The sequence below is a fragment of the Ambystoma mexicanum genome, chromosome 11, assembly GCF_040938575.1.
Source record: "Ambystoma mexicanum isolate Mex_15411 chromosome 11, UKY_AmexF1_1, whole genome shotgun sequence".
NCBI lineage: Eukaryota > Metazoa > Chordata > Amphibia > Caudata > Ambystomatidae > Ambystoma > Ambystoma mexicanum.
The window spans coordinates 711,686,450-711,710,661 of record NC_090934.1 but is presented as its reverse complement, the minus strand read 5'-3'; the positions used below and the strand labels follow the sequence as shown (position 1 = coordinate 711,710,661).

At 43.1% G+C, this 24,212-nt stretch overlaps 1 protein-coding gene across 1 annotated transcript in view; it reads left to right on the top strand.

The window, feature by feature from the left end:
• The first annotated feature begins 12,045 nt into the window (after positions 1-12,045).
• Positions 12,046-24,212, top strand: part of C11H11orf91 (chromosome 11 C11orf91 homolog) — a 356,004-nt gene continuing 343,837 nt past the window's right edge. Inside the window, exon 1 of the mRNA XM_069623583.1 lies at positions 12,046-12,400. Coding sequence (XP_069479684.1) covers positions 12,073-12,400 — 328 coding nt within the window. The 5' untranslated portion in view covers positions 12,046-12,072. The remainder of the gene's footprint in view (positions 12,401-24,212) is intronic.

Here is a 24,212-nt window from a genome sequence, read left to right as displayed (position 1 = left end):
CATGGTCCAGGCTCTTCATCCGTTGACTGGTCCTCCCAACTGCCGTCCGAATCCCCATCGTTTTCGCGTGTTTGCCTTTCCAGTAGTTCCTCCTCGGTGTACTCGGGCTCGTACATATACGGCATTATTGTAGCCATTGTGTGGTAAAGAAAGTAAAATAATTTACAGAGATGGTACAGGTGTTCACAAGGCCTAGAAGCGGCGAAGGTAGCTGACCAGAGCACAGAAACAAGTCACAGAATACTCAAAGTAACACAGAGAGAGGAATGGAATCGGAAATCGGCTGCTGTCTGTTGTGAAACGGTGTGTTTATACTTATTGAGGAAAGAGGCGTCCTGCCATTTCCATGGCGACACTTCATTAGCTGAGGCGCAGCGATTGTTGACACGAAACGTGCTTTGGCGTTGGGAAATGGGCGGTACGCGTCTGCTGATGTCAGGCTCAGGGGCGGGGGGTTTGATTTAGTGCCGCAAAAGCAGGTCAGCCAGGGCGATGCGGAAAGTGATAGGATTATCACAAAATGGCAGCTGATTTCGAGTGCGTTAATGGACGAAAAGTCGGGTAAGGTCCATAGGAAAGTTTTCTACGATCTACCGATTTATGCTTAAAAACACATGGCCGAACCGTAGGGACAATAAAAAAAAAGTCCCGGAACTATCCTTTAACGTTAAATTGTCCGGGAACGGCTTGGTTTTCCACTTCTCTTTTAAGTGGACATACGCGTCATTGGAAGGAGTGCGGGGCCAGAGACATTTGGTGCCTCTGCATTTACATTTCTACCCCATTTAGCCTCTAAATATGAGCACCCAATTCATCCAGTATTTGGTTGTTTTCCTGTCGATTGGGGAGGAGGAGGAGCCTCAACATTATCACCCGTTCACCAGGTTAACTCAGGGTGTAGCATACATTTCCCCCACCGGTTCATTGATCATTTCCATTCCAGTATTAATAACGTGATGCATCATGCCTGTTCCAGCCTGTTTCTGATGGTGATGTTGTTGCCGGGGATATATCAGTCTGTTTTTCTGCAAAGCACAAGAGGTGATGAATGAATAGCCATTACTGGAGGGCAAAGACCACATGTAAATCAGGGTTAGACCCACCCCAAAAAGGGCAGTCTAGCTCGAACTGCTAGGTCACATCCGTTCTGCATGAGACCACAAGCATCCCCAGACATGTTTCAGCCTTATCGGACCTCATCAATGTGGAGTAGCTTGAGTCTCTAGGCCCAGCAGTCAAAGGAGCCATATCTGGGCATACCCAAGCCCACTCGGGTGACTATAGCAAAACACAAGAGGTGATGACTGGAAGGTTTTGAGTTAATCTTAACCTCTGGAATTGCTCTGGCAACCCTTGAAAGCATTGTTCTTCACCTGCCAAGCCATTATAGAAGGTGAAATACTATATGCAGATCAGGCTTGGTCCCACCCCAAAACTGCTAGGTCACATCCCTTCTGCACGAGATTGGGCCTCATCAGTGAGGAGTAGCTTGGGTCTATAGGCCCAGCAGGCACGGTACTCCAGAGCAATTGCCAGTGGATTAAGATGAATTCTAAACATTCCAGCCATCACCTCTTCATTTTGCAATGTCACCACGAGTGGCCCAGACGTGAGTCATGTGCCTGCTGGGCCTAGAGACCCAAGCTACTCCTCACTGATGAGGCCGAAACATGTCTGGTGATGCTTATGGTCCCGTTTACAATGGATGTGACCTAGCAATTCGGTTTGGACTGCCCCTTTGGTGGTGGAACCCCGCCTGATTTGTATATGATCTTTCTCGTTTGTATAATGGCTTGGCAGGTGAGGCATAACTGTGTGTCGTCTGCATATTGGTGAATGTTGATGTTGTGTGTGGCTAGGAGGGCTCCCAGCGGCTCCATGTATAGATTGAAGATCACTGGGGAGAGGATGGAACCCTGCGGGACTCCACAGGTGATGGGTAGCATTGGTGATCTAGAGGAGTCCATCTGAACAAACTGCAAGAACTTGAACCAGCGTGGGACAAAGTTGCTGATCCCCATGCGCCAATGTAAGGTGTCTGCAAGCACCTCGTGATCTACTGTGTCTACTGTGTTGAAAGTGGCCAAGAGGTTGAGTAGAACCAGGATTTAGGGGTGGCCATCATCAAGGATGTTGAGGGCATCGTTGACTACCTGTATGGTTGCTGTCTCCATGCTGCATCTGGGTCTGATTACAGATTTGTAGGTGTGGAGGAGATTGTTGGTGTCGATGTGTTGCTGCAGTTGTGCATCTACCACTTTCTGGATGATCTTACCTAGGAAGAGAAGATGGGTGATGGGGTGATAGCTAGCTAGGTAATCGGGATCCAGAGTGGGTATCTTTAGTAGATGGAGGATTAGTTCTGGTTTTAGGGTAGATGGGAAGGTGCCTTGGGTTAGGGATGACCTCCAGGTAGGGAAGAAAAGCTTCTGAGGGGAGGATCTTGAGGATGAATGTTGGAAGGACGTTATCTATATACGATGTGGCTTTGAGGGAGGGCTTTCTAATAGGTCATCTGTCCAGAGTGTCTTGAATTTTGTCCAGGGTGTGGAGATTTCACAAGGAGGGGTGTGAGGTGGGTCTTTGGTAAACCTCTGAATGGAAAAGTCTTCACCTGAAATAACGCAGGCTCACCAATGAGACCTGGCTGGAGTTTTGAAGAACACAGATCAAGATCCAACAGGCAAGGAGCTTGGTAGCAACCATAGAGAGCACAAGAGGTGTGGTCAACCTCTAGCGTGAAGCCGGCCAAATGAACACTATTCCACATGCATGTGGCAATTAGAGTGCGTATGCAATTTCCAAGCATCGTGGAACAGTGAAAGGTCAATAAACAACTCTGTGCAGGAACCAAATGTCATCTTTCTAGTCCCAATGCAATGTACGATCAATCAAATACAGTTCAAAAAATCCAGAGCCACAATGTGGCATTCTTGACTTGAAGGCCCCCCTGCAGGTAGAAACTGTAAGATTGAAGCTTCTATCTTGTCACTTTGCATGGTGAGAGGCCACTCTTATTTTTCCTGTTCCCAAGTGATTTAAGCCACATTTCCCCAATAAAACCTAATTTGAGTACTCATAAAATAGACACATTCCATTTATGCCCCCCAAGGGTCATTGGATCAGTCTTGGACATGGTGCACAAAACATCCTTTTCACTGTTTGAATTTCTCACACAATAGGCAGTGCCAGCTCCACTTGTTGGTGGAATGCTTTTCATAATTCTATTTAGATACAGCCTGCTATAGCTCAGGGGTTACGTTACTAGAATCTCATGCCAAATTAATTTTCAAGTCCAACAGTCAGATATTACTCATACGAGTGGGTCAATGGGCCACATATGTGGCCATATATGGGTTTGGCTAGCAACTGACATGGAGATTGGTAGGCAATAGGTGCCATGGCTAGCTATAATAAGTTTGTGAATATTTGTTTCTGGGCTTCAAACCAGAATTCACACTCCAGAGAAATCCTTCAAAGGGACGTGCAAATGTTGAATGTGGAGATATCCACAGGTGGGTTGGCGACCTAAATGTTTTAATACCTGCAACTTTGTGATTGGGTTTCTATTCCATTCTCAACACTTCATAAAAGTGGAAGGACTTACCCCTTGCCTTGTAGCAGCTGTGGATTGATACTGAAGCACTAAAGAGGATGTTGATCTGAATACTTCCTGAAGCTTCACCTTGGCAAGACCATTTGTGTTGTTGCACCTCTGCTGTGGGATCAACTATAGTTTTAGTTTTATTTTTGTATTGTTATTTGGCAAATTTTAGAATACAAGAAAATCAGATATAAAATATACAATTCCTTTCAGGACAGTCTTCAATGAAAGACATTTAATCAATAATACATAACAAACAAAGCGATTTAAAACATGTAATTATTTGATTAATATAATACTATTTCACCTATCATACCTATTTTAATGCATACACACCTACAAGAGAGAAACCAAGTGTGCTACTTTCTTCAATTGGAGGAGCCAAGTCAGCTGGCATCATCATTAAAGCTTCTATCTTGTCATTTTGACTGGTGGGGGGCCTCTGTGATTGTGTCATTGTCCCTATTCTCGTCTCAGGCTGCCTTGCTGCTGTTTCTTGCTGGACTCAACACAAAGCGGAAAAAGCCACTGGACAGGGAGCACAAAAGCACAACAAAGCATCCAAGACCTCTTGTAGCTAAGAAAAAGAAATGACAGCTAACAACAGCAAAGGTCCTGCATTTAATGTTAGGACTTTCTACCTCATCTGCCATCACTAAAACCTATCTGCACATTCTGCCACCAGAGCTGAACTCAACTGAACCAAATGATTGCACTTTATGTCAGTATCAGCAGTTCTTTGGAAACACAGTATCTTCAGTGGCCCCAGAGCCATCCTGCTTGGTTGTGGAAGCCCAGACATATGGCATGCAACGTCTACTGAAGGACCAGCACACCAGGAACCACCACAATTGACCTCTCACCTCCACTGTAGCTGATATTTGTCCGGCCACAAACCGAAATTTCTAAAGATAACCGACTCCTAGGTTCCGTCCACTGAGCACACCTTTGGAATATATATCTCTTGTCTGACAAGAGGTTGTATTTCTTAAATGATGCCTACACCTGCCATTTCGGGACCTCACTGCATTAGGACCTGTATCCCGAACAGACTATCCAAAGCACACCTGTCTCTTATAATGTTTCCTATTTAAGAATAACTTGTGATTGAACCAAAACAATTTTGCAGTCTTCCTGGGACAACCCATAATAAACATCTATTTCTAGGTCCCCAGTTTACCCTTCAGCTAACTCTACCTGATAGCGTAGCAACTTATAAACACTCAACTGAAAGACCTAAGTATTTTAAAACCTGCATTTCGAAACTGCACGTATACTCTTACCCACCTTTTAGGTACTTTACTTTTTTTTACACATTTCAGTTGTTCGTTATTCAACCACGATGTTGGATCGATGGTTTTATTCAGTCTTTTAGCACTTGTAAGATCTTGTAGGATCATGACTTCAGACTTGGCTGGATTAATTTTTAAGTTGTTTTCGTTCACGTACCTTTCTAACGCAGCTAATTTGCATTTTAGTCCAATAGGGGTTAAGTCTAACAGGAAAATATCATCAGCGTAAAGTAACCAATTTATTGCAATACCCTACATTTTTGGAGGAAATGAGCTAACGGGTCCCAAGGTTTCTCCGATGTCTGTTAAGAATAGGCAAAACAAAATAGCGGTTAGAGGGCATCCTTGATTAACACTGAGGTTGGACAATATTGGGACACGTAGAGTTCCAGCATTATCCAGTCTGATTTTGATTTCAGTCTCTGTATGAAGTGCTTTAATAGGCCTTAAGAGCTTTTCCAGGAAATTCCATTTCTTCATCTTCCAACATAACAATTCTCGATTGACAGTGTCAAACATGTTTGACAAGTCGACGAATGCTATATAGATTTTCTTCTTTTGTCCTATAGCTTCCATCTTCAAAAAGTTTATGATTACAAGATTTAGACTGCAGCCAACTCCTTTTACAAAACCTGATTGACGTGAGTCAAATCTCTGTGCTTCCTGAATCCACTTTATTAGCTGTGCCTGCAGTTGAGTAGCAAATATTTTGCCTAGCACATCGAGGAGCGGAATCGGGCGGTAGTTCTTAGGGTCAGAACGTAAGCCTTTCTTACATATGGGCACCACGATTGCACTCCTCAAGGAAGTTGGGATCTTACGCTGCCGTAGAATTGACTGAACCAGGACACTGCAGAATTCTGTCCAGAATTCCGCCTGTTGTTTCAAAAGGTAATTGGTCAGCCTGTCGGGACCTGGAGCTCTAGAGGAGCTGAGTCTCATGATGTTACTTATGATGTCCTCTTTATTGATCTTAATTGACCACTCGCTATCAGGCGATGGTTGGCTGTTACTGTTAGATCCTAAGGTTGTAAATGTTTTGGTGCAATAATCCACCCATGTTTTTTCAGACACCATATTACTTATTAGGGCACTTTATGGAGCTGTTATGTGATTCAAATATCTCCAAAAGGCACTTGTGTTTTATTAGCAAGTGATTTCATCATGAGTTTGGTGTCGTATTGCAACATAATAGATCTGTGACTAATTAACCAGTTTTTGTAGCGTTGCTTTTCTCATTTAGTCACCCTTTCGCGGTCTTTTTGGTTACTTCAATGCCCCATGAGTGCAGTTTTCTGAAGTCTGGTTTGTTCTTCGTTACATATGTCTCTCCATATGTTTCTAGTAATGTGGTGTATTCAATCCGTTCATCATCTCGTTTTTTCTCTAGAGATTTTGTCATTGAATCAATGTTTGGACCATCTAGACGCAGGCGATTCCATCCCGGTGCAACTGCCAACTGTTCCGCCATCTCATTTCTTCCATCTTTAAACCAATGTATCTCCATGTCAATTTTAAATTTTAAGCATATTATGGTCGCTATGCGACATCTTTGTAACTAACAACGTTTGGAACTGGAGTATGATTTTTTCAGACGCAAACATGTAGTCAATTGTTGACGCTTGTTTTTGTCTCTGCCAAGTTGGATGAGACGGAACATCACCTAAGATGTTTCCATTTAACAACATTAGGTTCCATACTTTAATTTCATTAAGCCATGCATCCGCAGCACGATAACTATTTCTTGCTCTGTTTTGTAGATTATGAATCTTATTTTGGCATTGACAATCAATATTGTGGTCCCTGTTAAGATGGATTTCTGAACTCTGTCCTGGAGGGGCAGAGGTTCAGAAGGCCAGCCTAGTTTCTTGGAACAGGGTAACCTCTGGACAAGCCAGACCAATCAAGGTAGCGATTGCGGAGGTCAAGACTAGGTCTCAAGAGGGGTGAGGGTGACTGAAAGCCCGCAATGAGCAGACAAAGCAAGGACACTTACAAATTACTCCAAGCAGGTGTTATATTAAAAATATAGACACATTTATTACAAGGCCTTTGTAACATTGACCGTAGCGAGAAATCACAATAAAACTCAAGTAAACCAACACATCACAATCAAATACAATATATATACAATTACCAACGAGTCTAACGAGTTAGACGCACGAAATGTGCAGACCACCTAGATGGGGAGGAAAACAGGCAGTGCGAATAATAGTTAGACCCAGTCCGCCTTCAGAGGCACATAACTAGAAGGAAGTCCGAGCCCTACGACGAGTGGAGCCTTGTGCTCAAAAGTACCTGCACACGCGGGTGCCAACGGGCAAAGGGGAGTCTCCTCCAGGGAATCAGGCAATTCAGTTCGGTGAACAAATGAAGATGAACAGAGCTCTGCGACTCAAGAGCAGCCTCCACTGTGGGCTGAAGCAGAGCGCGAGTACGGAAAGGCGTGCTTTTTGACACAGCGGGGAAAAGCTATTGGCTACTGCAGGAGGGCGACCAGTTCCTAGCGATGATTCTCACCGGTCCCCGATGCAGGCATTCCCAGGCTTCTCCGCGTCAGTTTCAGTGCTGGCAGGTTCAGTTACGAGCAGGGGACGCCTCGGCATCGTGTAGATTCCGCAGCAGCAGAAGTTAGAGTTGAGGATGTCCCAAACGCAGTGAACCCACACAGTTTGTTACCACAGCAGGGCAACGGAGCGGCCGTGTGTATTTCAGCCCAATGTACACTGCTCCCTTCAGACCTGGGAATGCCAAGTGTACGAATTGTGTGAGAGTGGCAAGGACTTGTAATACAGCAGCAACTGGACGGCGGTTACAGAGCAAGACTCCTGGGTAGGCTGGTCAGTCCACTGGATGGCCCAGAGACACTTCCGAAGGCTTACGTGCAGGAGATGGTCAAGATGCCGATAATAGTTGTTCCCACTATTCCAAAGGGTCGAAGTACCAGTACAGGCCTTCTCGTTCGATCAGAGGTAGAAAGGGTTTCACAAAGCGACAGCGGTGCAGAGGAGCAGTCCTTCAGCGGGTCACCAGCGATTCCTCGGTTCAGCCTCGTAGTTGCAGGATACTTGGCTCCTGTATTCCTTTGTTCGTGAGAACTCAGGAGATCAACATGGTAGTGGTGTTTCCAGCCTCCTCTTATCCACGGTTCCCTTGGCGCCAAAATGGAGGGGACCCAACGGGAGATCTGCTCACAAAACACTTACACCATACGTGAACCTATCACGGACCACGGTGGTCCCAGGCATTCACGACACACTAGACTCTCTGGCACCCAGGATGTGTATTGGGACCAGACATCCCAGCCCACATCCTGGAGGCACACACAAGGCCTGTAGAAGCCCGCGAAAGCATCTGTGTTTCGCGGGAAAGTACATGCCCAAATAAGGAAGGCCCCGGGTCGGCTCGACCTGGGGAGGTGAAGGGGGCAAGACGGTCAGCGGGCAGGACAAAGAGCCTCGTGGTCTGTCTATTTTGGAAGCCAGGCCACCATTTTAGGCTAAGCGCGAGAAACGCGATAAAACAGCCAAAAGGAGCTCAAAACACAAAGAAACGATCGCTGCCACCAGTCCCGTCCGTGATTCACTTGCACCGTTCGTTAACAATCCAAAGAGAGTGTCTAGGGCCTATAGAAGACTAGAGACCCAAGAGAGCAGTAACTTAGCTTACAGTGCCCTCTTGTGCCATGTTGCGCGAAAGCTGCAACATGATAAAAGAACTACGGAAAACAACGTTTCCCGGTACTGACTGTCTTAAGGGCATGTCAGTTTCCCCATAAGAATGGAGCGAAAGCCCAGAGGAGGGCGGCAGAAGGCTGCACTTCTCTGGCAAAGTCTAGATAATGGTGAAAACAACAGCAAAAAGTTTAGGGGTTGCCACATGGAAGGAAAATTACCCACAATTAAGAAATCTTTCCTAACAGTCCCCACAAATTAATATGTTTACATCATCATCTTTCTCATGGATGTCTGTTATAACTCTTGAGACCTGGTTGATAAATTGTTCCCATCCTATTGCGTCATGTTTCCAATATATGTTAAACAGAACACGGTTTTTTCCTATTTTTTTCAGTTGAGATGGTAACTGAATAGTGACTACTTGAAGGTATGAGGAAACGTTCTCATCATGTAATATTCGAGCTCCAGTCTCTAATTTCACCAAGGTAAGGAGACCAAACATTGGTCGCCCTTTCAGGCCCTTTATAGCAGGATTGAAAGCTGTCTCATATCCTGCTGCAATAGGGTTTTTCAGGAGCCACGTTTCCTGTAGGCATATTATATCTAGGTCTTTTAGTTCTGCTGAGTCATCCTCAAACAAGTGGGTATGTCCTCTGGTGTTCCAAGATCCAATTTGGAATTCTTCAGCTTGTTGAACGGACTGGCATTAGCTCTTATTCATTCCGTTTAAAGTCTTGGCTACCCAGTTCCATTTTTGTTCATCCATATCATCAGTGATGTTTCGCTCCTCTGACTTGTTGTTCTTGGTCACCGTAATTCTTATCTTATCCTTGTCGGTGGCCCAGATTGAGCGGTCCTCACAAGTGCTTTGATTTTCGGTCTTGTTAAGAGGAGTCCTCACCATGGTTGGATTCAACATAGGTTGACTTTCAGATGTTATGTGAGTGTGGGACACATCTCGTCCAGTGGTCGGTGTAGTCACCTTTCTTTCAGTGATTTCTGTTATATCGAATCCCAGCGAGTTGATAAGAAGTTGTATTCAGTGTCATCTCACGTATAATGTTGGAGGCAATGTGTAAAACTACACAATAATGGATACTTTCATCTTCGAAATCTACAGTTCGAATGTCATCAGAAACTACAGTCCTTCAGTAAGGAATGTGATGAAAAAGTCTGAGAAATGTTTTCCTGTTTAGTAACAGATCATCCTTCTCATTCACCAGCCGTTCTAACCGTAACAAGAAGTTAGTCGATGTTTTGTTACCTTTCTTTTGTCGGAATTCTCGTATATTAGCAGATAGTGCAGATTTTTTATTACCATTATTTTCCCCACAGCTATATTTAGTTAAGTCAAAGGTCACCTTGCTGGCTCTCGGGAGCTTTTAGCAGTTATTTGCCGATCTTGAACGATTTCTCCTTTGGAGTTCTCTAACTCACCATTGGTAATCAGCGATTTCAATTTAAATGCATTGAATGCATTAGAGGCTTCAATTTGGGATCTTTGTGCATCTTAAGTGAGAAACTGTCTGGGGTTCTCATTCTTCAGCGGATTCGCATTTGTTACATTGGTATGCAGATCTTGGACTTCCACAGGACCTTTTTGATTTAACGCTGATCGGACTACAATGCCTGATCAACACTCTTGCTAAATACGCTACATAATGTTCCATGGTAATTAACATCTTAATAACCTAAATTATGTGTCTTGGAGGAAACATTAAAAAAATATTCATTTGGAAACTAAATAGTATTAAATTAGCAGTCATTGAAGACTACATTTACTTGGGTTTTCCAATTGAATTAAATCCATCTATTCACTTTTATGGTGAATTCATTATTTCAAAGATTTGGAAAAAATGTATGGTGGTGCAGTGTTTTATAGCTAACAGAGGCGGTCAGAATATTTAGGGATTGCTGGAAATCTACTGTGTCAGCATCATGCCAAGCTTAATGTACGGTCTATCAGTGCTATCATACAGACATGTAAGCTGGCTTGATAAGATTGAGGGGAAATCCTAGGCTCATTAATAAACCTCCCTTCTTCTGTTTCTGTTGAAGCATTAAGTATGGAATTTTGACTTTTTTCTCTCACTTCAATGTAGTATTTACAATGTACAAAGCTTTACCTCAAGTTAACATTATCAAAACTATAATAGGTAAGAAACTTTTGACTTGTGACAAAAATCTTATATTTGTGAATTTCCATGTACTACAATTCAATACATAACACTTTTAGAAATTCCACTTGAAACTGTGCTGATTATTCCAAATATAGAAGCAATTCTGAAGACCAAGTCGAAGAAACTGGATACAGTAAACAATGTTGAAAAATTATCTCTGAAAAAGAAATATCAAGAATACTTGCACCAGAGTTGTACACTAAAAACCCCACAGACATACCTAACCGAACTTTCCCCCTTTGACTTAAAGCGTTTTATTTTATCTTTGTGCCTAAATATCATTCCTACAATGGAGTATATTGGGATTTGGGCAAAAATCCCATTAGAAGAGCGAGTATGACGTCTCTTTAGGAACAAAATAGAAAAACGTTGCCATATATTTTGCACCTGAAGCTCCGTAGAAATTCAATATGTCTGGTTTTATGGCAACTTTGTCAAGCAAATTGAGCAGATTGAAACGAATCAATTCTCGTGCACACTTTTCTGATCCCATTCCATTGTAATTACTGCGGCTGCCTACAACATTTGGAAGGAAGCCCTAAAACTATTTGAGGCTTTTTCAGTGGGTCGCATAAGTGTTTAACTAATTTCGTTGAAATCATGTTTACATATTAAATAGCAGAGTTTTATATTTAATTAATTAGATATTCATTTAATGCTATGCATTGTAAAATGCTTAGTCTCTGTTTAAACTCATGTATGCAGAACATTAATTTTGAGATGTATTTTAAATATTGCTTTTTAATGATGTTTAAGATTTCATTTGAAAATGCACTTAAGGTTTGTATTATAATCAAATGCATAATAAACAGAAAAAATAATAATCAGGCAAGTAGTATTCTTTTTGTTTTCTTTCCATTCTTACACTGTTTAAGTAAGTACAGTTTTCAGGAAGCATCCATTGTTGTACTTTTATTCTGTAAAACACTCCATTTAAACTTTTGTTTAATTTCCATTTCTATTTCCATAATCAAGAATGCTTTAAAATAAACTGTCTTTGTATCTTTATTTTGATTATATATGTCATACTGATAGGTGTTATGTTTATTTTAACCATTATCAGAGGCCATTGGTTACCCCCAAAATGTATTTGGGGTTACAAAGTGTACTTAGATGACGGTCATCAGGAGAATAAGAGTTCACTACCACTTTTCTTATGAACATTAGGCTCTGAGCACTGTTTTCTGAGTTCCATTCACAACAAGAGACTGAGTTCCATTCCAGCATGTCGGTTCTGAGATCTCCATGGGAGATGGAATTTGAATTGTAACCAAAGGCATTTTTCCCTGGTACTTAGACAAACAGGATAAGCACGGATTATGAGCAAGCGGCCACCAGTGTATTTCCCATCGCTGTACGATAGAAGTGTCTCCACATCCCCAGTAGAAGACTTCAATATCTGGAAGAACCTCTTCCTGCCTTTGAAAGGCCACCACCACCAGTCCTATGGTCTGCTAGTAGAGAGCGCTCCGTGGCCACCAGGCTTAGCTGAAATCCGCTATGAGCCCCTGCAGTTCTTTTCCACGCCACCAGACGGGAACTATACACCCATGGCCAGTCAGCTGGATGACATCTGTGAGCTGGAGATCAGGATAAAGGAGCTCGAACTGCTGACTATCACAGGGGATGGCTTTGATTCAAAGAAGTGTGAGTTACATTTGAATTATTCATCTTCCTCTTAATTTAACATCATTTTTGCCATCCGCCCACGCTTTGTTATATGTCCATCATATATCCTTACAATGGTGGGTGAATTGTTAACTGCGTACATTCACGAAGCAGCATATTTAGAAATGTCCCACAGCCATAAATACAGGCCTGTGCTTCGTGGGGGTACCATCCCATGTATTTAAATATATGACATGGTTAGATAATTAGCATCTTCACTGAACATTTAGCCCACTGCATTTACAGTCACGTTATGCCCTGATTGCTGATGTTTCATAAATATTGATAGAAGTAAGGACCAACGTATGGCAAGTGTTTTATGTGGGCATTGAAAGTAATCATGGGACTTCAGTCGGTCTAGCCCGAGGAGCTGATGACTTAATATGTCTCAAGGTGTTATTCCCTCTAGGCAGGAGGTGGCACACTGTGAACCATGGGCACTAAACAAACTTTTTCTAGGGGGCCACCATGTTTGGTTTGGTCTTTTGGTCTTTGTATGGGGGCCACATTCATCACAGAGCCCCCAAACACACTAATACCTCCATCGTAATGATAGTGGGTGTTCCACGTCCAGACAAATAATGTGCTAATCCGAAAAGCCTTTTGAGCAAATACAATTTATAAAACATTAAATTATTAAATGATTTCAATACTAAATCATGAGGGGTTTTGTCATCTAGCTAAAGAATTTTGGTTGGCACTTGTACAAAATGGTGCATGTTACAGCATGCATGCACGTAACATTAGAAATACCTGAAAGGATGCACATTATTTCAATTTGCAAGCAGGTGTGAGACTGCTACCACAAGAAATGATTATCAAAATGAATTACCAAAAAATAAAGCACTTTGGGCCAGTAACCCTGGTCATGCATTCTAAGGCAACTAGGATAAGGTGCATGAGTGTGAAGAATTAACTGCCATTGGGTGGCATTACTGTGGCATTTGAGTCTCTGCTTGGCATATGTTTGTAACGCTTAGCGCCTTGGACTTTAACGCCTGCAAAAAGCAGGCATTAAAGTGTGAATCTGGCGTTAAGGGTTTAACGGCGCCGCAGCCTTTTACGCGCCGTTAACCCCTTAACGCCAGGGTTGTAATGAGGCCCATAATGAGTATCCTTGCTCTGAAGAAAGGGTGGGAACCTACCCATACAATAGGTTATTTGTCTGTGTTCGTTGTCAGCAGAGGGGCTCCCAGACCTTTGTTTAAATGTTTATGAACTTGTTGTTACACCCTAAATTACTCAGGGTAATCCAGATGGGACCCCTTGCTTACTGTGCTTAAAGGAATGGTTCGGCCAAAATATTTTATTGCAAAAAAAGATAGGAAATAATAAAAATAATCGATTGGCACTTTTTTTTTAAGTCCTGATGTAACATTTTGAGAAAATGAAGCTCAAAGGTAAGCACATGGGGGCATCCATTTTGTGAAATGGATGCCCGCCACTGTGCTTGCTTTGGCTTTAGCGGCACTAATGAAGGAAAAGCCAGCCAGCTGTAGTAAACAAAAACTACCACTGGGTGGCTTTTCCTTCATTGGTGCCGGGACTCAGAGGACACAGACCGGAGACTACAGGCAGAAAAGCTGCAGCTGCATCTCGGTATGTGCTATTTCTTAAATAAAAATAAACACTATCTGCGGTTTTGGAGGAGCCCGTAAAACTTAGAAATAAAACCGCAGCTTTAAAAACGTTGTATTTATGTTTGCGGTAGCTTTTGAAGCTACCGCAAACATAAATACAACGTTATTGTGTTAGAAAACGTTGCGGTTTTTCTTTCCAAGTTCTCAGGCTCCTCCGGCTCGGAGGAGCCTGAGAAACTTGGAAAGAAAAACCACAGCGTTTTCAAACACAACCAATCTGCCCTACACATGAAAATACACCTGGGAGAGGTCCAACCCATATTGAGCATCATTGAACAAGTTACACTCACCAAAGAAAATCTAGTAGAATTGTTTCCAGAAATATTGACAGATACCATTGAGGAATCTTAAAGGAGACACTAAATGCTTACAGAACCTTTTGAACGTTCTTGAAAGTTCAAGAAAACTAACGGAAGTATAAAGAGTACTATGACAACCTGAAGGGTGCCCGCAACCCGTCGTTCCAAGTGGGAGAGTGGGTCCAAGTGAAGAACCCGCAAAGGGTACTAAAGGGCCTTTCGAAATGCTGAGATAGTCAACAAATAAAAGAGGTTGGAAATAAGAGTGTCCGACTTGAAGACAGCATGAAATGGTCAACTGATGGAGTGGTTCATACCTCAAGGAATAGATGGGACGATTAAGAACTACAAAATACTTATTCAAATACAAATACACCAACCGCCCATAGAGAATGGAGGGAGAGTGACTCAGATGATGGTGCTGCTACTCCAGAATCAAGTGACAACACTGCCACAATACCAAAAGATGATTGGAACTCAGTGGGAGTGGCGAGAAGAAGAAATACCGGATGAAACAATTACTGTATTTATTATTGATGTACCCATGACCTGCGATCAACAAGGCCGAAACACATGTCTGGGGCTGCTGCTGATACTCGTATTCAGAGAGGAATTGCATAGCATTTCGCTGCTGGACTACCCTTGTCGGTGGGACCAGACTGATATGCAAAAGGATATGTCTCCTCTGTTGAGGGACCAGTCAGCTAAAACATGGAACCTACCCATAGAACAGGTTATTTGGCACTGTTATGTCTTGGTAGAGGAGCTCTCAGACCTTTGTATATACATTTTAACTAGATCATTAAGGAACCTCAGAGCATTTTCTTGCATTTCATGTTGGGAAGTGAAGTCCCTTTTATTTGTGGGATGGGTTGACTCAAAGAAAGGATCTGCTGATTCTGGCCTGGTTTCAAGGTGAGATGGAATGCCACTTTATTTTTCCAGCTGATTACCAGCACCCCCTTCACTGCCAAGTAAATAATGCCTACTGTGGCATGTTCTTTATATTTCATAAGTGCCTGGAAATACCCCAGGATATTCATGTAATGTCCCAAGTATGCAGTGGGAGAGAACTTTATTGGTGGTAATTGCCCTACTACTCGCAATAATTCCTTCACGTACAATTCTTCTGGAATAACTGTGCATATTGATCCTGAATCAGCAATGAACACCAACACTATCCAGGCTATGCATACCTGTATCATCAGTCTAAGGGGGCCTGGTTCCTCTTTGGGTCCATGAATAGCTAAAACCATATTGAAAAGGTGGCTGACCACTTCATCCTCATCCACTGGCAATTGTTTATCGACAGTGGTCACACCGAGTTTGTGGCTTCCTGTAATCACCTTGTGTTGTATTCTATGCTTAGTTATTAGGAACGTTAGAGTAAGGAAGTTTGGGGAGTGTTCTTGGTGAGACGTTTAAGGGAAGTGGCATTTTATGGCTTGTGTTCATGGGGCCTTACATTAGTATGCATCTAGGTTATGCTGATTAATAGAGAAATCAATCAACACTCACCCCCTTCAAGATTACTTCAGATGGCAACGAGGATGGGATCCAGGTGATTGCTTGCTCTGCATGTACCCCACGAAGTCCATAATTGACGACACAGCTATACCGGTAAAGCAAGGCCGCAGAGCACTACGCCTGCAAGGCAAGCCTTCCCTCAATAACCTTTAATAATAGTAGCGGTGCAATTACAATGCTGTGCTATGCACACGCCTTCCATCTTTGTTAGTGTGTTACTTTCAATAAATGGCACTCTGACGTTTTTGAGGAAAGTACCCTTGTATGCGCTGTACATGCTGCCATCTCGGATCCAGGCAGTTCTTTGTGATTTTTAAGGAAGTGTTATCCTGAGCATGGCTTGTCTGCAAAATTGAATGCATCTCTCAGGGACTAATTGCCTTGTGGAGTACATCACACATTAACTATATTATTGTACAAGCAGAGGAACTACACTGTTTCAACCATTTTTTTTACTGGCACATTATTGACACTCAGACAATTTGCTCCCAGCTATTTTTCAGGAAACATGCAAGGTGTAAATATTCATCCACCTCAACCATTGCTGGCAACAGCAGGAAAGCCTCCAATTCCATGGAGGGAATGGAAAGAATATTGGGCAAATTACATTGACACTATTGAGATGAAAATGTCACTACCACAAACAATAAAACGTTGCTTTTACACTCTTTGGGCCCTGGAGGACACATGATTTACAGGGAACTCCCTCCCTTAAGAGTAGAAGATGGTGTAGGTGATGGTGTAGATGAATACGAACAAGTTTTGAGAATACTTGATACTTATTATTATCCCAAGATCAATACTGCAGTGAATAGATACTGTGTGATGTTTTTACCCACTCATCCAAGCCCTACCACAGAACTGTGCATTACTGGCATTGAAAACATCATGATGGCCAGAACTCACCAGAAAATGCACAGGGAAAACATGAATAATAGGTTGCCATCCATTTTTGCCTCTGTCAATGTTAATACAAGAGACCATTGCCAGGCCCTATCCTTTGGCTACACACAGAGCAAAAACCAGTGCAAAGAAAGATGGTTCTGTTCAAAATCTGTTTTTATTAATGTCAAAAATTGCTAAGATCATGGCCACGAAACCACCAAACAAAAATCCAACTCTGGTTGAGTGTTCTACTTTACTCTACTGCAGATCCACATCAATACCATGTTAAGCGAGGATCATATACTATCAAGTAAAATCCCCTTTTTGAAATTGATTAATTCAAGACAGCTCCCAAAAATGGGTGCAGTACAGGTGCTCGACACTAACCGGCGCTAGCGTTATAAACTCTGACTGGGGACCTGTATTTCAGAAGCTAAACAGCATCCTGAGCTAGCTGGGACTTCAAAGGCTTGCAGATTAATCAGAATTCTCAACACCTACTTTTCACAGGCCCTATACTAGAAGGCAGTCTGATTCAATTAACAGTTCAAGAGGCCTCTGTTCATGGGAAGTCTTCACACCTGTTCTTACCACCAACAGTACAGGATATTGCCTTGACATGTAAATTAGGAGGGGAGGAGAGCTTCCTGCAGCCTGGAAGAAAGGAACAATAGCCTCTTTCAATTGAACAGGATATGCTGATTTGAGGTGTAATTGTCAACAGTTGCTCTGGCAGGAAACCATGTGACATCTGACTCAGCCAGCCAGAGGCGGGTCAGACTGGGTTGTGGATTTCCTATTGCACCAAATGTATGTTTTATCAAATTGCTTATAAAATATTGTATTAAGCTGACAGAAATGTACAATTTGGAGATTCTTAATATGAAAAATGTACCTACAATTTGAGACTAAACTCCACTCTGTGTGAAGCTCTAAGACCAAACCCCACCATTTATTAATATTGCAGACACTGTGCTTACACTAGAGAATTGAAAACTTATTGTAATGTGCTCAGGGAGGGGGTGTACCTCTGTGTACATTTTGAGGAAAAACCAATATTGCAAAAGCTACTAAAAAGTGCAAAATGTTGTCATTTCTGAACCCAAGCTCGCAGAAACATGGGGCATGATCAGAGACCTGTCTTAATTCATCCATCATGTGTACATGTATTTTCTACAACTTGTGTATCTGGGAAATATGTGTTTTGGGTCAAATTGATTTTCTCAGTAAAAGATTGTAAAATGGTAGCACTGGATGACTCACAACTCTGTTCTCCAGTGAGAGCACAGAAAACCCTATAGCCTATCAGGATCCTCAGAGGGTTGGGCATAGAAAGTTAGCCTTCCCACCCACTTTCTAAAGACATAAAAGGAGTCATTGAGAACCAGGTAGGGACATTCACTTTCAACTTCAAACTGATTTCTTGCGAAGCACTTTGACGGATGACTCCAGATCCAGAACCAAGCTAGAACTTGAAGCAGAGAGGCCTAGTCCACTAGCTGAATCCTTCAGAGGCCTCAGAATCCAGCAACCTAACCAAACTATTCAACAGCCGGGCGAGCTGTTCGATTCTGGCCTAGAACCCTGTGCCAGGAACACCCAGAAAGCAGAGCTGTATCCAGAACTGAGACCAGACCAGACCGCTGTGCAGTGCCGAGACCACAACCAGAGATTCAGAACCGAGACCAGACCAGATCGCTGTGAGCAGAACCAGTGCCAGAGACCGTCCCGTGGCGAGAGAACCGCAGCCAACCTGACCAGATCTTGACGGCCTATTTCAGATTTATAGTGTGAGTACCCGGCCAGAACTGTGCATAGTCATCTATTAGTTTAAAATAAGCTTATCCCATCCAATTCAATCTGCCTAGAACTGCACTAGAAATTGCATGTTCATTCTGTGACTTTAAAGCTGTGAAAGTGCATTTGCCATTCTGAATCATTATTTCATTTCTGAAATCTACCTTCACAAAATCGTCTGTATCTTTTGAACCGCGTATGCTAGGAACGAGATTTAACTTTCATTTTAAAGCTAAGATCCTCAGCTTCCCAACAAGCCATAAACCAGACTTTCTACTCCTTATAATATTTCCGTAATCGCGCTCGACGCACTCGGAAAAAGTCCTGCGAATTGCAATTTGAATCAAATTTCTCCACCTGTCAAAATCGCTGTTTTTTGCTGGCACCTGCTGAAATCCGTTTTCAACCTGATAATCCCTCATGAAACACTGATAGGGTTGACCTGAACCAATCTTAAGTAGCTATCACCTACCCTGAATCTACTATAGGGAATTAAAATCATTTTTAGCATATTTTCACTTCTTTGCAAATCACATTTAAAGTATTTTTGCCTGTGTTTTAAAATCATCCCTCTTGCTCGAAGCTTGCTAGGGGGGGAACTAGAATTTGTATTGCATTTGATTATATTCCTGAAGATTGTGTGCTCTTTTCCATCTCTTTATATTGCATAGTGGGGGAGTGAATTGTCAAAAGAAAAAGTGATCATATTATCTCTTGTGGAAACCATCTCAGTTATTTCTGTGCTGCATTCTTTTCCATCATTGCATTTCCTTGAACCCATAAAAACATTCTCAGCTACTTTATCCTATCTATACCAACTCCTAAGTAATTAAAAAGTGTGCTAGTGTAATATTATCCATTGTTGATCACTGTCATATTCATAAGTGTGCTATCAAATATTAATTTATTTATAAAAGTGTGATATATATATATCTTGTTTAATTTGTAAAATAAATATTTTAATTTGCAAAACAAACCTACTTCTTGGCTCAGTGAGGTCAGGGGGATTCAAAGAGAGGGGCGTTATACAAGGGTTTATCATCCAGATCTATGAACTTGTCCTAAAAATATATAATTAAGGGCTTCCCTTGGGCATCCCAGACTCGCATTGACTTAGTTGGAGTGCTGAATTGAAGTCGCTTAACAGAGTGGGGGCTCGTCCGGAATGTCTCGATTAGAACTACCACTTGTGCAGCTTAATACAGTGTGCTAACTGACAGGATACATAAATCCTGTTGGATCGCCACACCGTGTTACATTGTAAAAGCACCCCTCAAAAGAAGGACGCTCTAAGGAGACGGTCTGTTTTGCAAAATAAAATACTAACTTCTGTAAGTCAGGAAGGAAATCAATTTCCAGAATGACGACATTGGTAGATATGAAGATAGCTAGAGAGCACCTCTTACATAAACTGTTTGTGAGAGGTGAATGGTCTGAACAGGACCAGAATGTGTGGCTGCAGGCAATCACACAACAGGTCAATGCGACTGGGTTAGACAGCTGGAAAGATCAGGGTCCCTTACACGTGGCCCTGAGCGAACTATACATGGCCCCTAAGGCCAAAGATGAGCACAACAAGATTGTTAGGATGGCGGCATATTTGTATTTATATATGGGAGCCATACAGGACAAATGTGCTGAAGGCCAAGATCTTGCAAATAGACAACAGATGGGATTAGAGAAGGCCCAATCTGACCTGGTCTCTTCCGAGCAGAGGCTGCAGAGGAGCCAGGAGTCAGAAAATGATAGTAGGCAGTATATCATTAAAATAAAAGAGGATATGGGTATCCTGCAACAGGAAAAGTCTGACCAGGATACCAGATTTCTGGCCTTGCAGAAGGAGTACCAAGAAGGTTCGGACGCCCTACTGCAGTGCCAGAAAAAGCTGGAGCAACAACTAGACTTCAATAGGGCATGCGCAGAGCAGGTAGTCACCCTGCAAAGCCACCTAGATAGGGAGCAGGCAGAGAGCAAAAACTGATTCTGAAAGACCTGGATACCCAGACAGAATTTGAGGAGGAGCGCAGGAAGGCTGGTGCCTTTCAAAGGCAGAGGGACGGCCTGGCGGCACAGATGCAGGCTCTTAGTCAGGAAAGGGACACCTTAGGCCAGGAAGGCTGCCACTTAAAGGATAGTTCCGGGACTTTTTTTTTATTGTCCCTACGGGTCGGCCATGTGTTTGTAAGCATAAATCGGTAGATCGTAGGAAACTTTCCTATGGACCTTACCCGACTTTTCGCCCATTATCGCACTCGAAATCAGCCTCCATTTTGTGATAATCCTATCATTTCGCCCCATCGACCTGGCTCACCTGCCTTTGCGGCACTAAATCAAATCCCCCGCCCCTGAGCCTGACATCAGCAGACGCGTACTGCCCATTTCAAGCACGTCTCGTGTCAACAATCGCTGTGCCTCAGCTATTGACGTGTTGCCATGGAAATGGCAGGACGCCTCTTTCCCCAATAAGTATAAACAGACCGTTTCACAACATACAGCAGCAGATTTTCGATTCCATTCCTCTCTCTGTGTTACTTTGAGTATTCTGTGACTCGTTTCAGTGCTCTGGTCAGCTACCTTCGCCGCTTGTAGCCCGTGTGAACACCTGTACCATCTCTGTAAATTATTTTACTATCTTTACCGCACAATGGCCACAATAATGCCGTATATGTACGAGCCCGAGTACACCGAGGAGGAACTACTGGAAAGGCAAGCACGCGAAAACGATGGGGATTCGGACGGCAGTTGGGAGGACCAGTCAACGGATGAAGAGCCTGGACCATGTCGCATGGACGGCGTCTCCACCTGGTGCACGTGCAATCGGTGCGAGCTAATGCCAACTGAGGAGGAGAACTGCTGCTGCCGTGAAAATTCCGGGTGCTTGGCCTACATTTCGGAAAGCGAGCAAAGTCTGCAGGAAGGCGAGCAAAGTCCGCAATGCATCACCGAGCTGCCAGAGTTCAGGGAAGCCTGCCTCTCACGGACCGTGTTGAGGATGATGATGGTGCTTATGCACGAACTTCGTGGCACTGTTCGTCCGCGTAATCCGAGTAACGAGTAAGTATACTCTGTTTGTGATGTCAGTGATGCCACTACTATTTCATGGTCGTCTCCCACATATAAAATTACATTTACATATCATTCGAACGCATGTAAATTGGTTCCATATAGTGCATTTTCTAGATATAATTTTTTTCTAAGAAAAATGACATGTGTTACCTGAATCGACATTGATAAGAAAGTTTGGTCAGTTTAATACAGTTTGCATCTTTTTTTTTCACAGGTGGTACAGGCTGGTGGCCTATCGTTGCTTCACTTGGTGGCTTCACGGGAGGCTCGGACACCGCGTTCGGAGAGTAATACCTGCCTGTGCGGTACTTGCCATTAGACAACATTTCCCCAGTGACAGTGGACAATACCGCGGATTTTCCCTCGATGTGCTGCAACCTCAACTTTACAATGTGTAATGTTTATTATTTATGTTTAATTAAAATCTAAAATAAAGCCCAACATATATTTTAACAATGGTTGTTTTGATTTTTTAAATGAATCTAGTGTGTCTCCGTTGAATAGCCTTCCAGTGCCTTGTCTTGTCACACCACATGTCTCCGGCCAGCATCCTCCCTCACGCTGGCCGCACACCTTCAATCCACATAACCGTTGAACCCATATATGCAGCAGTCATACATATATTATTTTGTGGGTTGGCATCAAGCGTTGGCAATAAAAAGCTGTTGGATTTTATTGATACAAAACATGGTTATAGGTAAATAATAAATATGGTTGATCATAATAAATCCTCTTTTTGGGCACCGGGTACAGAGATGACCCCCATATATTCTCCTGGGAGGGTGAGGTATTTATAAACTCACCCCCCTGCCTTCCATGTAGTAGATCCTGCAGCCATCCTCTTACATTCAGTTAGATGGCCTCTCCTTGGTGAGGCCCTGCGGCAAACGGGTCTTGTCTGCACGACCACCGCCCCGATCCACCCCCCGCCCTATCAAAGGCAGTTCGCACCAGGGTACTTGTGCTGCTGGCAAGTGGAGCTGTCAGGGAGCGATAAAGGCCAAGAGGTGCCAAAGACCATGTACACTTCAAAGTGGTCTATAGAGCATGGGTTGTTGTTCCCACGTCTACCTCCAGACCCCGTGTCTCCTGCCAAGCATCCCCCCTCACGCTGGACGCCCCCCTGCAATCCACATAAGTGTGTCTCCATTCACGAGTCTTCCTGTGTCTTGTCTGCACGACCACCGCCCCGATCCACCCCCCCGCCCTATCAAAGGCAGTTCGCACCAGGGTACTTGCGCTGCTGGCAAGTGGAGCTGTCAGGGAGCGATAAAGGCCAAGAGGTGCCAAAGACCATGTACACTTCAAAGTGGTCTATAGAGCATGGGTTGTTGTTCCCATGTCTACCTCCAGACCCCGTGTCTCCTGCCAAGCATCCCCCCTCACGCTGGACGCCCCCCTGCAATCCGCATAATGCCACGACATATACACGTCATTCATTCACAAACACACCCCTGTTTTGAATTCTTTATAACCCACTTCATATTTCTAATGAGAACTTCTTTGTGCTTTGCTAGTCAACCCGTGAAGGTGCTGGTTATCTGCTCTTCGTCTCTGTGAACTTCCGTGACCACTTTGAGCAAACTCGTCAGTTTGCAACCTGTGAACTGCTCCCTGTTCTACGACAAGAAACTACTCTGATCCCTGCATCTAACTGTTTGTTCGTCAAGGTAAGTCCATGTACCATAATCATTTTGCGTCCAATTTTTTAATTTATATCTATTTGCTAGTAGTCATCAAATTGCATCCATGTTTTCTTTTCGTTCACGACAGTACATGCAAGGAACTAGTCACATGTTCTGAGTTTAGTCAAATTACTTTTTCTATTTTTTGAAAGTTATTGAAATACTTATCCGCATGTGAATAACGTGTATAGTTCCAAGAACCAAAACGGACCTTGCATTGAACCTTTTATGTGTCATTTAATGTTTTAACACATTGGTATTCATAGAGAATTGTTGATCTTTACTTTTCAGAACTTTCCATAATGCCTGCCTGTTCCATTGGCGGTTGCCCTTCGAAGACCCATAACAAATCTGAAGGTACTATAATGCATGTTTTCCCTAAGACAATAGATCAGATAAGAGAATGGGTCCGATATTGCGGATATCCAGCCTCTGAGCTAGAAAGTAGAGTCCTAGAAGTCTTTGCGGACAAGAGGGGTGATCGGTACCGCATCTGCAGCAGGCACTTTAGCCCAGACATGTACTCCACATCATTGCTAATAAAGAAGAAAACACCGCGAGCGAGGCGAAAATTGCTCTCAACCGCTATTCCCACTCTATTCGTCCACATCCCTCCACTGGTGAGTCAAGTTTACGTATTTATCTCTCGGCATTGCGGTAGTGTGTAGCATTAGCTAACAATAATTTCCCCATTTATGTATCCACTCAATATGAAGGCGGAAGATTCTCCATCCGTGTCGTTATTGCAGTCATCAGCCACTTCAAGCGCCTATCGGGTAATCTTACTTAGCTATTCTGACACTGACTTGTTTTAGGCATGTAAATCAATAGTTTTAATTGATCGTGTAATTATTTTACCTAATGGTACACCACAGTACTCGTCCTCTAGTCT